The 15,534-nt window shown below is 45.4% G+C and overlaps 1 protein-coding gene across 1 annotated transcript in view; it reads right to left on the reverse strand.

The window, feature by feature from the left end:
- The window catches only part of afdna (afadin, adherens junction formation factor a), a 169,380-nt gene that overhangs the window by 52,138 nt on the left and 101,708 nt on the right, over window positions 1-15,534 (reverse strand). Inside the window, exons 15-20 of the mRNA XM_083789691.1 lie at window positions 14,436-14,581; window positions 12,531-12,625; window positions 11,838-12,103; window positions 9,377-9,520; window positions 7,617-7,815; window positions 6,415-6,521 (exon numbers count right to left, since the gene is read on the reverse strand). Coding sequence (XP_083645817.1) covers window positions 6,415-6,521; window positions 7,617-7,815; window positions 9,377-9,520; window positions 11,838-12,103; window positions 12,531-12,625; window positions 14,436-14,581 — 957 coding nt within the window. The remainder of the gene's footprint in view (window positions 1-6,414; window positions 6,522-7,616; window positions 7,816-9,376; window positions 9,521-11,837; window positions 12,104-12,530; window positions 12,626-14,435; window positions 14,582-15,534) is intronic.

Consider the following 15,534-nt stretch of genomic DNA (forward strand, 5'->3'; position numbering starts at 1 on the left):
GTGTGTGTGTGTGTGTGTGTGTGTGTGTGTGTGTGTGTGTGTGTGTGTGTGTGTGTGTGTGTGTGTGTGTGTGTGTGTATGTGTGTTTGTTTACATGCCATATGAGTGTCATAGTTGAGCGAGCGTGCCATAGTTGCGGTGCTGGTGTGATTGTGTGATGTGGAATTGAATGCCACAGCAATGAGCTCAGTGTGTAGTGCATGCAGGGCAGACACACAAACACACACGTGTGTGAGACTGCACGCACGCACACACACACACACACACACACACACACACACACACACACAGTAAACTATATGTCAACTAGCGACTTATATTGAGACCTCTGGAAATACAAAATCAGACCCGTTTGAAGTGAGTGGTGCTGTAGGCCTACTGTACTGTACTGTACTGTACTGTACTGTACTGTACTGTACTGTACTGTACTGTACTGTACTGTACTGTACTGTACTGTACTGTACTGTACTGTACTGTACAAGCCCTCCTCCCTGGCCTGTGAGTTAAGCTGTGCAACAGTGACACTTGGTGGTGAACAAACGCTATAACGCCATTTTCGTGCACTGACACAGCCAGGGACACAGGGACAGACCCAGGGACACAGGGACAGACCCAGGGACACACCCAGGGACACAGGGACACAACCAGGGACACAACCAGGGACACAGGGACAGACCCAGGGACACAGGGACAGACCCAGGGACACAGGGACACACCCAGGGACACATGGACAGACCCAGGGACACAGGGACAGACCCAGGGACACAGGGACAGACCCAGGGACACAGGGACAGACCCAGGGACACATGGACAGACCCAGGGACACAGGGACAGACCCAGGGACACAGGGACAGACCCAGGGACACAGGGACAGACCCAGGGACTCAGGGACAGACCCAGGGACACAGGGACAGACCCAGGGACACAGCCACACACATAGCTGTCTATATGTCAAAAACATTTGACATAGTGCCACTTTAATCACTTAAAAAATAAAAAGCTTAAGTGTTAACAAATTATTCTGAAATTATTTATTTTTTAAATAGCTCTGCTATTTAAAAAAAATGGTTTGACATTTTTCTAGTTTCCCTAAAACACAATTGACCAATAATGACATACCCATCGTTTCAAGGCATCAATTCCAGCCATGTAGGAAATTATGAATAGATATGCTTAAATACAAAATGGAGTCTGTGGTTGGTCTAACGACATCCATGGTATATGCATGTCCTTTTGGGACAGGTTAGTAACTACAACAGTATGTTCCTAGATGTTCCGACTAAATATATATCCGACAATGATTTAGAATGTGATTTATTTAGTTTTGTTTCTGCTTTCCTTCTGCACGCCACAGGGTACTGCGCTGCCCTTCTGCACGCCACAGGGTACTGCGCTGCCCTTCTGCACGCCACAGGGTACTGCGCTGCCCTTCTGCACGCCACAGGGTACTGCGCTGCCCTTCTGCACGCCACAGGGTACTGCGCTGCCCTTCTGCACGCCACAGGGTACTGCGCTGCCCTTCTGCACGCCACAGGGTACTGCGCTGCTTTTAAGAGGTCGCAAAGAGGTCAACGTTTTTTAACCCATTCTGACCTGAGATCAGATTCATACGAGGTTTCCACTGGACACACACTGGTCTGATTAACCCATTCTGACCTGAGATCAGATTCTAAAAATGTCAGTCGTTCTTCGATTTTTTTCAAAAATAGCAGACCTACAAGCTCGTAGCGCGAGATCTGCTATTTTTCAATAGGTAAAGCATAACATGATGCTATAACACCAAAATGGGTTCCCGTTCAGAATGTGTTAAAGAAACAGCTATAATCAATTAAGTTGATATACTGTATTTAATGTACAAAATGTCTAAATTATTTACAAACGAGTAGCCTGGAGCGGCTGCATCTCTCCGGGACCGTGTCTGTGTCTTAGGGGGTCTGCGTCTCTCTGTCTCACGACACGAGCCAAGCTCCAGGAGGTACAAATACCTCTGTAATCCCCTCCGAGTGACCAGAAGCACATACTGTACTATTACCAGAAATGCTAAAAAACCGTAACAATTTTCTCACAGCGCGACCAGAAGGGATATCATCCAGGTACTTAAACAACAGCGACCAGAAGGGATATCATCCAGGTACTTAAACACAGCGCGACCAGAAGGAATATCATCCAGGTATTTAAACTGCTCACAGTGCGACCAGAAGGGATATCATCCAGGTATTTAACCCATTCTGACCGGGCACCCATTTTGTGTCGGCATCATGTTATGCTTTAGCTATTGAAAAATAGCAGATCTACAAGCTACGAGCTTGTAGGTCTGCTATTTTTGACATTCTGGTCTGGTCTGACATTTCTAGAATCTGATCTCAGGTCAGAATGGGTTAATCAGACCAGTGTGTGTCCGGCGGAAACCTCGTATGAATCTGATCTCAGGTCAGAATGGGTTAAACTGCTCACAGTGCGACCAGAAGGAATATCATCCAGGTATTTAAACTGCTCACAGTGCGACCAGAAGGGATATCATCCAGGTATTTAAACTGCTCACAGTGCGACCAGAAGGGATATCATCCAGGTATTTAAACGACAGCTTTTGGCCCTGGTTGTCCATTGCTTCAGTCGCTCCAGCTGAGCCGCAGTGTGGCAAGAAAGGGTCATTGATCCGAGATGAATGAATGGTCTGGTTTTGTCGGACAGGCCAGAGGAAAAACGTCCAGATGCCTGATGGGACTATTTTGAAGCTTGTACCCTCTAGCTCTACCTTATCATTGTTTTAGTTTTGATTGGTTTCCAGTGCTCCACACAGGCTTAATCACTCACTATGGAGAACTCAATCTTCACGAAAACCATGATGTTCTTGACACACTTCCAATCACCAGATTTATTTGTCACTTCCCAAGACCAGAGACAACTCTGGTTTACCATAATAACCCCCAATTAAAATGGGAAATTACTATAAACTTAATTACACAATTTTACACAATTACACAATTTTGTGTAAAGCATTTGTCATATTTCTAAACTAGGTAAATCAATTATAATTAGGAAGCGATGAGTGCAGCAATCTGTGGCAAAGAGACGTCAGAGTCTAATGTATATAGGGAGATGTGTAAATGTAGTGTAAATGTGTAAATGTAATTCAGCTAAATCATTCACAAATTGGATTTTAATTCATGTGATCATTTGATTTCTGGTATGGAATAAATCACTGCTCCCACCTTTCATCTTTGGAACCAGTTAAATCCTGAACTTGAGCCTTCCGTGTATGTATGTAATGTGTACACTTTGAAGAAACGTGTCTCATTGAAGAAACGTCTCATTGAATTAATTAGGAGCTGAAAATGAACAGACCCCGGCAACCATCTGTGTTGTTTTCCACATGCAATCCAACTGCATCCCCCCCCCCCCCCCCTCCCCCCCGACGTGAAAAGAGTGCAGTATGTTAACGGCGGATTCACGAGGGTGCAGCTGCAACTGTCAAGTGCTACTTTGCACTACAAGCCGGGCGTCCGCCATGCAGCGTCTCAATGAATGAGACACTGTTGGTGGAGTTAAGAGAAGTCATTGTATTAGAGCAGCCCTATATTATATACACCACTTCCATTCACCCTATAGCCTTACTGTCTTAACCCTGTAGTCTTGGGGGGGGAGGATGGAACTAAATAAGAAGTATTGCCTCTTTTTTTTGTTGGCAAGGTCCGACGTAAGGAGAACTTTAGCCTTGCCCTGGGACTCGGGGGCTCATTAAGGCACAGTGGCCCTCGTTGTTTGGACACATACCAAAACGCAGACCTGTGACCCCGAGGAGCCAGCCGGGCCAGCCCAACGGCACAAGGACACTTGTGGCCCGTGAAGCACAGAGCAGAATGCAGGACCATTTAAAGCCTGTGTGAAGGGCCCACAATGCTGCTAGTGTCTAGTTAGTGGTGCCAGAACCAACATGGCGAGGTCCGAACGGTGTCAGTGAAATGCTACAGAATCCTTTAGTGTTATTAATCAAACTCAGAGAGGGTACAAATAGAGCACTGAAGTCTGGTGTCAGTATCAGTAGAGGCCTAGGGCGCAAATCCTCGGGTTCATGTACTTTTTATGTGCATTGTAATCCCCCTATGGGGGGATTTTAGATGGCCTCATATGATAACTGCGTTTGAAAAAAATAATGTCATCCCGGCCGTTTCACTCGTATGGATATGAAGAATCAACTGACTGAGAGAAAACGCTATCGTTACCGCTACTGAATTAGTTACATTTCCGCTAGAAACAGACTGTATCATATATGAGTGACTGATTATATGAGACGATTTAAAGATGAGCCCATGTTATTCTCCATAGAGAAATGACTTCCGTGAACCAGGGGAATCTAGGGGGACGAGCGAGTGACGTCAGGACTCCAGCGCTCTATGGAACCAAATGGACACGTTATCCCATTTTGGGCGGGAGCCCCTTTTGGTGTTTTAAACATTATGTTATAATTTAGCTATTGAAAAATAGCAGATCTACAAGCTCGTAGCGCGCCACTCGGTGGCGCGCTATGAGCTTGTAGATCTGCTATTTTTGAAAAATTGTGAAAATATAAATTTCAGAAAACTGGAGTGGATTGGGTTAAACGGGTACATTTGGTTCCATTTGTACTCTCTCTGAGTGAGGAATGGATAATGGACACTATACTGATGACTTTACCGTGTAGAGTACAGTAGAGTACAGTGGAACACAGTGGAGCTACGAGGCCACTAGATGAACCGGGGGGGTCAACCCTGGCTAGTGTCGTCTGGCACCTTTCCAGGCGCTATTAATCATGGCTGTGTGCGTGTGTGTGTGTGTGTGTGTGTGTGTGTGTTTTGTCTGTCTTGTGTCGAGGCTGCAGCCATGAAATAGGAGAACTGGGATAAACAGGCCAATTACGGAGGAAGTGGCTGTGTGTGTGTGTGTGTGTGTGTGTATTATGGTGAATAGAGGCCTATCATTTAAAGATCTCTGCGCACTAACTACCCTCTGTGTTGATTAAACTGTGTGTGTGTGTGTGTGTGTGTGTGTGTGTGTGTGTGTGTGTGTGTGTGTGTGTGTGTGTGTGTGTGTGCATGTGTGCGTGCAGAGGTGGTATATGCTAGCGTCTATGTTTGAGGGAGCAGTAGAGCATGTGAGTGTTTGAATGCATGTATGTATTATGTGCTGTATGTAGGAGTGGCTGTGTATAAGACAATGTGTGTGTGTGTGTGTGTGTGTGTGTGTGTGTGTGTGTGTGTGTGTGTGTGTGTGTGTGTGTGTGTGTGTGTGTGTGTGTGTGTGTGTGTGTACGCGCGCATGCATTTGAGCAAGTGTGTGGTCCTGCAGTCAAAGCTGGTGATTACAGTGACTTCAGAAGAGGCAATTGAACCCACACACACACACACACACACACACACACACACACACACGCACACACAGAGTAGGAGCTCGTGCGCGGTCATAGATCATAGAGCAAACGTCCCGTGGAGCGTGGCACACACACCCACAACACGCTGTTCCTCAAACAAACTCCACCACAAGGTTACAAAAAAAACCATCAAAGCGACTCTTTAGTTGGAACCCATTATACCGAGTCAAACCGAGCCATGTACAATTATCATTTCATTTCACACGTCAAGATTATGTGTTTGGGTTGCTGGCCGCGTGGAAATTAACAAAAACATGCCACTCTACTATCCTCCTCCTCCGTTTGCGTTTTGGAAACAAGCCCCCGGGTTTTTCCTAATCAATTCTCCTCCTTTTCCACCACTTAAGCACTATTTTATACACAATATAAGTGGGGCGCCCACTGTATTGATATTGGCCACATGACGTCTTAAACATGGTCATTTAGTGCCCTACACAAAACATTAAAGTCCATTTATGTAACACCCGGGAATCGAACATCTATTGGTATTGGTCTTTCTCAAGTATACTTGAGAAAGACCAATACCGGTCGAAACGTTGTATGTTCTTCCTGCTGCGAGTGTGAATAAAAACACCTGGAGCATTAACTACAAAGTGAGTTGCGAGCCCTTTGCTTTTGTTCATGATATCTGTTAAACAGTTTGGCTCAGCACCAAGATCGGAGGATGTGAGCCGTTCTATCTTATTCTGGCAAAAGATTTACGTCATAAGTGCTCTAAGCAAACATTGTAATATCCTCAGATCCCATAAACTTAAGCTGCCATATCATGACATAAATTCACGTAATCTTCAAAAGCCTTGCATTGGAGGGGCTAGCGCCCCTCAAAAACATTGTCCGCTTGTAAACACATTATAGAACGTCGATTTTTATGTTTAGGAACTTTTTGACATGCCATGTATGTCTGTATGTACTGTAGTGTAGTGCCACCCTCATGTGATGCCACCAAGTATGGGAGCATCTTTAGACGTTGTCAAGGCGTGCGTGCGTGCGTGCGTGCGGTAACCTACCAACTCTGAAGTGTCGAAGGTGGAGACGTGACTGTCACACTCGGCTCCTTCAAAGTGAATGGTCCAGGTACCAGGGGAACGGTTGTGGGGCGTGAGGCGGCAGAAACCTGCAGAGATAACATGTTTAATGCCTGGTTTAAGATCTACATGGTCCAGGTACCAGGGGAGCGGTTGTGGGGCGTGAGGCGACAGAAACCTGCAGAGATAACAGGCAACACTGTCTAATGTTTAATGCCTGGTTTAAGATCTACATGGTCCAGGTACCAGGGGAGCGGTTGTGGGGCGTGAGGCGACAGAAACCTGCAGAGATAACAGGCAACACCGTCTAATGTTTAATGCCTGGTTTAAGATCTACATGGTCCAGGTACCAGGGGAGCGGTTGTGGGGCGTGAGGCGGCAGAAACCTGCAGAGATAACAGGCAACACCGTCTAATGTTTAATGCCTGGTTTAAGGCTTGGGGTGTGAATTCTGTGAAACCTGTGAAGATCTACATGGTAAGGTTTCATTATTCAATTATTGACTTATTCCATGTTTGTATTGTTCTAATTAATATAAATATATGGTTTTCACTGCCTGGCACTGGAGTGATCTCAGCAAGTGTTCTTGTGTCTGAAAAGGTTAAATTAAGCATTCCGTCATAGACTTACACAGGTAAGAAAAAGGGCGTGTGCTTGATGCACACATGGCTGAAGAATGGGCTTACTGTACAAACAGTGTGGAGATACAGCTCTCTATCTTTCTCTCCTTAAATAAACATTGGTGATAAGGCCATGTAGCAGCTTATGTTACCCGTGACCTCTCTAAGGAACTCTACTATGCATGCATTCCACTGACCTCACGTCAACCAAACACTGTCAAGTAAATTGTGATTGGATGAGTAAGCAGCAGAAAGAAGCCAACATGAGCATTAACCCATTTTGGGCGGGCTTTAGGTGTTTATGTCATGCTTTAGCCATTGAAAAATAGCAGATCTACAAGCTCATAGGTCTGCTATTTTTTTTAAACCGAAGAACCACTGACATAGAAACCTAGCTTTTCAGAAAACTGCCAGGATGTAGAAGACATTTTTAGAATCTGATCTCAGGTCAAAATGGGTTAAGAGTCTAATCAAACACAACGGTCTAGTGGTGAGTAAACTCAACCTTTAGGACCATACCTTACCCTTGTGTGTGTGTGTGTGTGTGTGTGTGTGTGTGTGTACCTCTCTGGATGAGCGGGTCCAGGAACTCCTGGAAGCCGTTTGGGACGTTGCGCACCACGTCACAGGAGTATCCGTCCTCAGGCAGCAGGAAGGGCAGCTGCAGGTCGGGGTCCTCCTCCAGCTGGACCTCCCGGCCGTCGCTCCTCGCCAGCTCGTCTGCCGTGTTCTCTGCTACCGCCACCACGTGGTCGATCAGCTCCTATACACACACACAGCATAGACCCAAACCATGAATTTGTATGGTTGGAGGACTTCGAGAGACTGAAGCGCCCGTTTCAAAAGTACACCTTTTCATTTGCCTCATTCCTTGAGAAGGCCTGGTCAATGAGGAGGAGGGCCATTTACATGTAAAATGGCCTTGTTATGTTTATTTTCATTCGTTTTCTTTCGAATAATGTACAAAAATGTATGAACAGGAAGGACTGTAGTGTCAGTTGTATTCAGTGTATTCTGTGAAATGTGTCATATAATCCCATATGGGATGGGCCAAAGTGGCATGACACGAAAATAAAATGTCATTCATTCATTCACAGACAGACAGACGATGGAAGCAACACAAATGAATAATGGGTATGTTAGGACAATTAACAATTAGGCAATTAACCTCCAATATACTGTAGCGAAACATTTCGAACCTCTAACCGACTTTAATCTTGCTCATGTGGGTTAATTGAATTATTGAGGTAATTTTTTATAATCTTTCACATTTCTTATACATCAACAAATCTGCAAAAAAACTATTCTAATAGATGATTCATAATTGACAAAATCTGATTAACCACTTACGCCCTAGTGGCGTGCACAAATAGCCACCTCGTAATATTCACAGTACAGATCTGGTCATTAATAATAATTAATTTGTTAGCTGCAGCTGCATTGCTTACTTGCAATGGCATGCTTTTAAAATATTGTAATAATTTTACCTTGTTTGAAACAAACTACAAAACTTTCACACTGATGACTGACTGGGCTGCTCAGGTGAAAAGGTGAGGTCACTTACAGGTGTTTGTTTGCCTTTCCAAACAAACACCTGGTGTCAGACCCCAATCAACAGGTCTCTGGCACCACCTTCCCAGTGGTCTACGCTCAAGGTAACAAGACAACTCACCCCGTTTCTGTTTTCCTCCCAGAATTTTCCCTAGTGAGGGGTGGGAGAGGCTGGACAGCAGACGGCTGGACTTTGAATTTCTCTAACTATTAACTTTCATGACAGCAGACAGCCTAAGTACAAATATAATTTATGAAAAGCTACTACAGTGAAGTCTGCTCACAGAAGTTGTTGTAGGATATGTGGGGATTATCTGACGAGGTACCATTTGAGTGGGCAAAACCTTACATATACTAAATAATACGAAATTGTTTATAGGGTCAATATAAGTAAAATAATATAGCATTTCCACAGGAGTATCTTTTTATATTTTTCCAAAAATAATACAAACAGCCAATACAACATATTACAAAGTTATCCCCCTCACTGGGGAAAATCCCGGGAGGAAAAACGGGCAAGCACCGGGGTGAGTAGTCCAGTATTCACGCTCAATAGGTTCAGGACTGGACATGGCCTCTGCTTGGCCAGCCTTCACAAATGGGGCAGTAGCCCAAGCCCACTGTGTGTGTGTGGTGAGGAACAAACCATGGAGCACATCATTGAAGTTTGCCCTCTCCAAAGACTGGAAGGAGGATTAGTCAGCCTCCATACAGCAAACCATGAGGCAACCGCTTGGTTTAAAGACTTTGCCTTTAGCTAAATAAATACTTACAGGAGGGATGTAAGGCTCGTCAGGAGCACAGTGGTAGTTGGTCATGAGAGCGTTGAGCTGCAGCGAGTTGAGCTTGAAGCAGGTGTTGTGGATGTTCTGCACATCCTGCATGGAGTACTTGTCCATGGTCAGCAGGGTGGTGGCCTGGGAGAGAGAGAGAGAGAAAAAATACAAAATAAATAAGAATAGCAGCATTTAACTACTTAAACCCTAATAGATCGGTGCCTGTTGGAGCCTCTACAGCGGTGCACGTTGGGCACTGGCCTACTTGGAACGATGCAAGTTGAAAATGCATTCCCCACCCAGATATTATATGTGTACATTTTATGCCCATATATGGAGTTCTTTGTCAGGCATGCCCAAATATGGAGTCTATGTAGACGTCAGAATGATGTCAGAAACGGCCAGCTCGGCCCCTCTGAGAGCGGACTTCGTGTGATCTCACTGGTCCATTGCCTGCTTTATGATTGTAGAAAATGTTTAAGACACCTTTCCTTCTCTCATGGTCAAAGACCAAAGCTGTATTGTTTTTGTCCCCCTCAGCAATTTTTTGGTCTGTCTTTTTCTGCCCACTCTTTTCTTTTTATCCTTCTGAAATGTACAATCTGAAGTGATATTGCCCTGTTGCCCCTGTATAAGTGTGGACTTGATGTCATATGTAGCTCATCTAAAGAAAAAGGACTATACAGAGACATTGGAGATGGAGCCACTTGGAGGGGGGATGAGGGAGGGAAGAGGGGTAAAAAATATATATATCTTGGGAATTGCACTTGTGTCCTATGTAAAAATGCTATCTATAATTTATTGTTTTTTCCAAATAAAACAAATATTATATAAAAAGAAAAAAAGAACAGGCCAGCTCCATATATGGACACTGGGCAGTCCTGTCCAGAGCCCGCCCTGAGGCCTTTTTGTGGCGGTTCTGGACAACCGTGGGCCCGACCGACCCGACACCGGGCACTGGGGGTGTGGAACGGAACACGTGTGTCCAATTTGAAGTGGGTGGGGCGAACGGTTCTCGAGTTACGTGGATTTCAGACGTACTGTACGTACACACAGACTTGGTGCATATTATAGTTAGATAGATAGCAGCATTTAACTACTTAAACCACTACGTTGATCGGGATCCTTCAGAGGTCAATACTTGCCCCCCCCCCCCCCTCCTTCCCTCTACATAACATCTCTTTCCTGAAAATAGCAGCTCTACACTCACACTGTACGCATCACATTATCTTATTATTATATAACATTCAGAACTGGAACACCAAATCCACTTAGGAGTCTGCTCTGTAGTAAGTTTGGCCTCAGAGGTCACTGACATGCCAAGTCTGCTGGGCTGATTTGCTTAGCACAACATAACATACTGTAGCACAACGATTATTGCAACCACCAGATAATGAAACATTACATTATAAGGAAAAGGTTAAGCCTATACTATTTTTGGGGACTACATGTACAGAATATACTGTAGACCCTGATTTGATTACATTTTGAGCAACAATGACATTATCTGCCAGATATTAGATTAGCCTTCATTACACACACTATATACTTTACAAGAGGGCAGCTCCCAACGATTGGTCAGTCAGTGTGTCTGAAGATTGACTGAGATTAGAACCAGGTAATAATGTGCTGTTCCTAAATAAGATAAACTAGAAGAGTGTTGCATGACCAATGGAAGACTACACTCTGTTCTATATAAAACACTGATTGTAGACTAACTCTGTTACCGCTGAAGAGTAGAAATGTGCACATTCATCTACTGTCCCTTAGTTTAAGAATGGTCATACAACTGGAATTTGATCAGACTGACATTCCCCAGTCTGCTGGGGTGTTTTGGCTAGCACACCATCAATTAAAGATAAAGAACTCTGGCACAGTGACAAACATGAGAAATATGTCTGTACATTCCAGTTATGTGATGCAGTCTTTAGTTGTGAGACATCAATCATAAGTAGCTAGTAATTACACCTCACATTCTATACAAAGTCATGGTGAAGAAGAGTGATAAGACTGGTTGCTTTAAAATGTACAGAATCTAATATCTTATTTTCGACTCTGTACTACTATGGATCAAATCCGCTCCGCTGCGTCCCGGTTCTGTGAGGCATTGACCTCTTACTGTGTAAGTCCTCGCTATAAAAGGACTCTAAAGCCAAATTGCAAATCCCAAAATCTCGACCACTTGCTCACTCACACTCGGTCACTCCAGCATGGTGGTGTTACAGTGAAATCAGTGAGCTGCTGAAATATGTAACAATCGTGTAGACAATCACATAACGCCAGTGTCCGAATGCAAATCGTTGCAGCTTTTTCATTGAAGTCCACAAGATGGTCACATATTTCGCCAGGTCACTAATTTCACCATAACACCGCCATGCTGGAGTGATCGAGTGTGAGTGAGCGAGTGGCCGAGATTTGGGGTATCGGAAATGTGGCCTATAGGTTTACTTCCCTATACCTGTACTATGCGGCTGAGGTGGCAGTCGGCGGCCAGCTCCAGGCCCTGCTTCTCGGCCCAGGCCTCGATGTGGCTGAGCTGCTGCCTCAGGATGGCGCCCCAGTAGTGCGAGCAGAGGCCCGAGTCGGCCTCCGTCACCAGCTTGTTGAACAGCCACATGTTGATGAAGTGGAAGAGCTGGGAGAACAGCTGGATGGTCAGGGCGGCGTTGACGCGACACCGCCGGAGCAGCGACATGGCCCCCGTCAGCGTGTGGAGCACGTCCTCTGGGAGAGAGACACAGAGACACAGAGAGAGAGAGGGAGAGAGGACATTTCACTGGCGTTGCAAATGCATTGTGAAAACAATTTGGCGGCAAAACGATTCATTAAATTATTAACTGAACGTGAATATTAACACTGTTGATAGAAGAAGTAATAATGAATAATAATGAATTGCATTTTTATAGCGCTTTTCCAAGTGCTCAAAGTGCTTCACAATGGTTCATTCATTCATACATTGGGAGGTGAAGCGGCGAACAGTCGTCCTCACTTCCCACATTCACACACCGACGGTGGCGAGCTCACACCGACCGACTCATTGGAGGCAATGTAGGGTTCAGTGTCTTGCCCAAGGACACTTCGACATGCGGACAGGAGGTGTGTGTGTGTGTGTGTGTGTGTGTGTGTGTGTGTGTGTGTGTGTGTAGTGTACCAATTTTGGGTCTTTGTGGATTCTGCTCCTCAGGGTCATCAAGGAAGGCAGGCATATAATTGTTCAGGTCAGCTTGCAGACAGTGGACCAGGTACCTGAAGAGGGGAAACACACATTATGACCAGGTGGACAATGGACCAGGTACCTGTAGAGGGGAAACACATTATGCCACGTTCAGAATTCTACCAACGGAATCCTAATATTTCTCTCATTTTGTTCCGTCCATTCCACTCGTCTTCAGCTGCCAATTTATAGTCCCAAGCCTGGCCATGAGTCGGACGTGAACTCACAATGTCACAACATGTTACATGCTCGGTCTTCTAAAAACGGGGGGGCATTCTTCGCCAATATAAATGTCTGACTCAGACGCTGATTCTGTCGGTAGCAGTGCATTCAGAGTGGAGGGCTAAACCTTAAATCATTTTCCACTTAGCTCATTAGCATGATTGGTGTAATTTCCTATAAGGCCCACATGTGGCTCTCATTAGCCCCTGACAGACCACTACGAGACAGGAACAAGAACCTGACAGCGCTGGACTGAGCCCACGGCTCTCCTTTCACTCCTTTTCTTTTTTTTTTACTTTTTGGTTCAAATATTTCGACAGGAGTTCATGAACCATCAAATACCTTAATTCTCTGCTCTTGGGACCCGTAGTCTGTGCCCTTAAGTTTGGGGAAAAAGTGAAGTGCTATTCTTGTGATGTATATAAACAAATGTGACAAATGAGATCCAGGTGGTATTATTTAATTCCATGTTCAGGCACATACTTTCGCCACAATATCACTCGGCCTGTCTGTAGTTATCAATATAGAGAGCCAGGGGGTCAGAAGGACAGCTACAGTAAAGTTGGTACCTGAGAGAAGCTCATAATCTTCCACAAAGCCAGGAATCAATCATTGTAATTGTAAAGTAATGCTCAGGCAGGTTATGTATTGTATTCCCTTCAGTACACACGATTGCACAGTTCATCCTCATTTCCGTCTTTTGCAGCAAACATTTTCCTTCTAATGCGATGACTGTGCGGAAAAGTATGACATCTTGAGTCTTTTAAGTTGAGCTGAGATTCAGGAGACTCTTGTATTTTAGACAGCAACCGACAGGGTTGTCATGGGGTTCACTTAGGCCTCTTTCAGACAGCGACGGTCTCCAGATAAAAAGGGCAAACTCCCGTTGCGTTCTCATTTTTTATTGACCCTTTACACGAGAATGCACACTTTATAAAAACACTATAATGTCGCTAGGTGGCGGTAACGGACTGCTAGAGAGACCAGTCACCCACGTACAAGAAGAACAACCAGGTAGCCCCCCCCCCTTCACACAACCTTGCCATGGAAAAAGATCTGTTTTAGTAGGAGTTCTGTCCCCTCGGGCATCGCAGCATTAAACAAACTGCCCCGCCAATAGGATGGTTCTGTATACTGTGGGGACCTCATGTTTTTGTATTGTCTTGGTGTTATGTGCTCTGTGTTGTTTGTGATGTGGGTGTTGAACAGACTGTGAAGACGAATATCCTTTGGGGTTTTGAATGAGGCTTCCAGACAGGCTGACAGGCAGCCCAGAGGCATGGGATGGTTATATATTTTATAATACATTAGGCTACATAAACGCTGCTGCCGGGTGTGTGGTATAAAAATTGAACTGTTTTGACTGAACTGCCGGTCTGAACTGTCTTTCAAAAGGAATAAAAACTAAGTAACGTCCAACGTTTCGACCTAGGTCGTCCTCTTCAGGGAACCGCTTTTGGAACACAGACCAGGCTTTCCTCCGAGGTGGAAAAGCCCGGTGATGAGAGGTTAGGTTAGGGTCCACCTACTTGAAGGCCATCTGGACGAGGTGAGCCAGGATGTCTTGTAAGGTTAGGGTAAGGTTAGGTTAGGTAAGGTAAGGTAAGGTTAGGGTCTTACTTGAAGGCCATCTGGACGAGGTGAGCCAGGATGTCTTGTGCGTCCAGAGTGATGCGACTCAGGTCCTTGTCCTGCTTCACGAAGTTGAGCAGCTCGGAGGCGTTGGCCATCCAGAAGGCCAGAGCGCCCGCGATGTTCTTCTGCTTCTGAAAGGCACCAATCAGCAACAACAACACAGGGGAGGAGGGGGACGTGGGAGGGGGACGTGGGAGGGGAGAGAAGGCTGTTAGCGAGGCGGCAGCCGACAGACGGCGAGTCGAGAGTTAGAAGAAGCCAATGAGTAGAATGGGGCGGGGGGGGCAGCCAGAAGGAGAAGTAGTTACTTCAGGGGATAGACTCATGCCCTGCCCAGGCCCCCCACCCGCCCCCACCCCCCCCCCAGTTCAACCCCAGCATGATGGAGGCGGGGAGGAAAAAACAGGGAGTGTTTGTCGTGGTGTTACAAAATGTACAGATATACAAATTCCATTCAACTATCATGTTGTTTTGGGGTTTTTTATGCGACCACTCCCTTTGCCCGCCCTCTCTCCCCGTCCCCCCCGCCCCCCCCATCCCATACCATGTCACCAGACACTGGCTCTGTCAAGGACAACACAGGCTTCCTTCCTGCTCGCCACCCAAATAACTCCACATTCTGACAATAGTTACAGTTTGGACTTTAATAGTAGCAGGACTACAGTATACGCAAAGGGCCAAAAAAATTTTCCTTGGCAGCTCAGTGTGTAAGGAGTTGGTTTGGTTAATAAATTATAACCCCCATCACTAATGAGAGAGAGAGGCGAGGGGGCGGGACCTACCCCGTGCACACGTCTATCCCCGCATCCAAAAACAGATCAATGTTTTTAATTAACAAAACTAACCCCCTTATTTCAGAACAGCCACAGAAAAAAGAGAGCATCCAAAAAAAAACATACATTTACGTTAATAAATACAGATAAATGGACGGACGGATAAAGAACAAAAAAGGTTATCAATCAAGCAGTAAATAAATAAAAGTTGTCTCGCAATCCACGCTGTTGAGTAGGAGAAGCAGGAAGTGATGTCACAACATGGAAGCCAAGAGTTAAGAGAACAAACAAAAACTGGGAGCCAGCAATCA

This window comes from Protomyctophum parallelum (assembly GCF_964188405.1).
Source record: "Protomyctophum parallelum genome assembly, chromosome: 19".
In the NCBI taxonomy this organism is placed as follows: domain Eukaryota; kingdom Metazoa; phylum Chordata; class Actinopteri; order Myctophiformes; family Myctophidae; genus Protomyctophum; species Protomyctophum parallelum.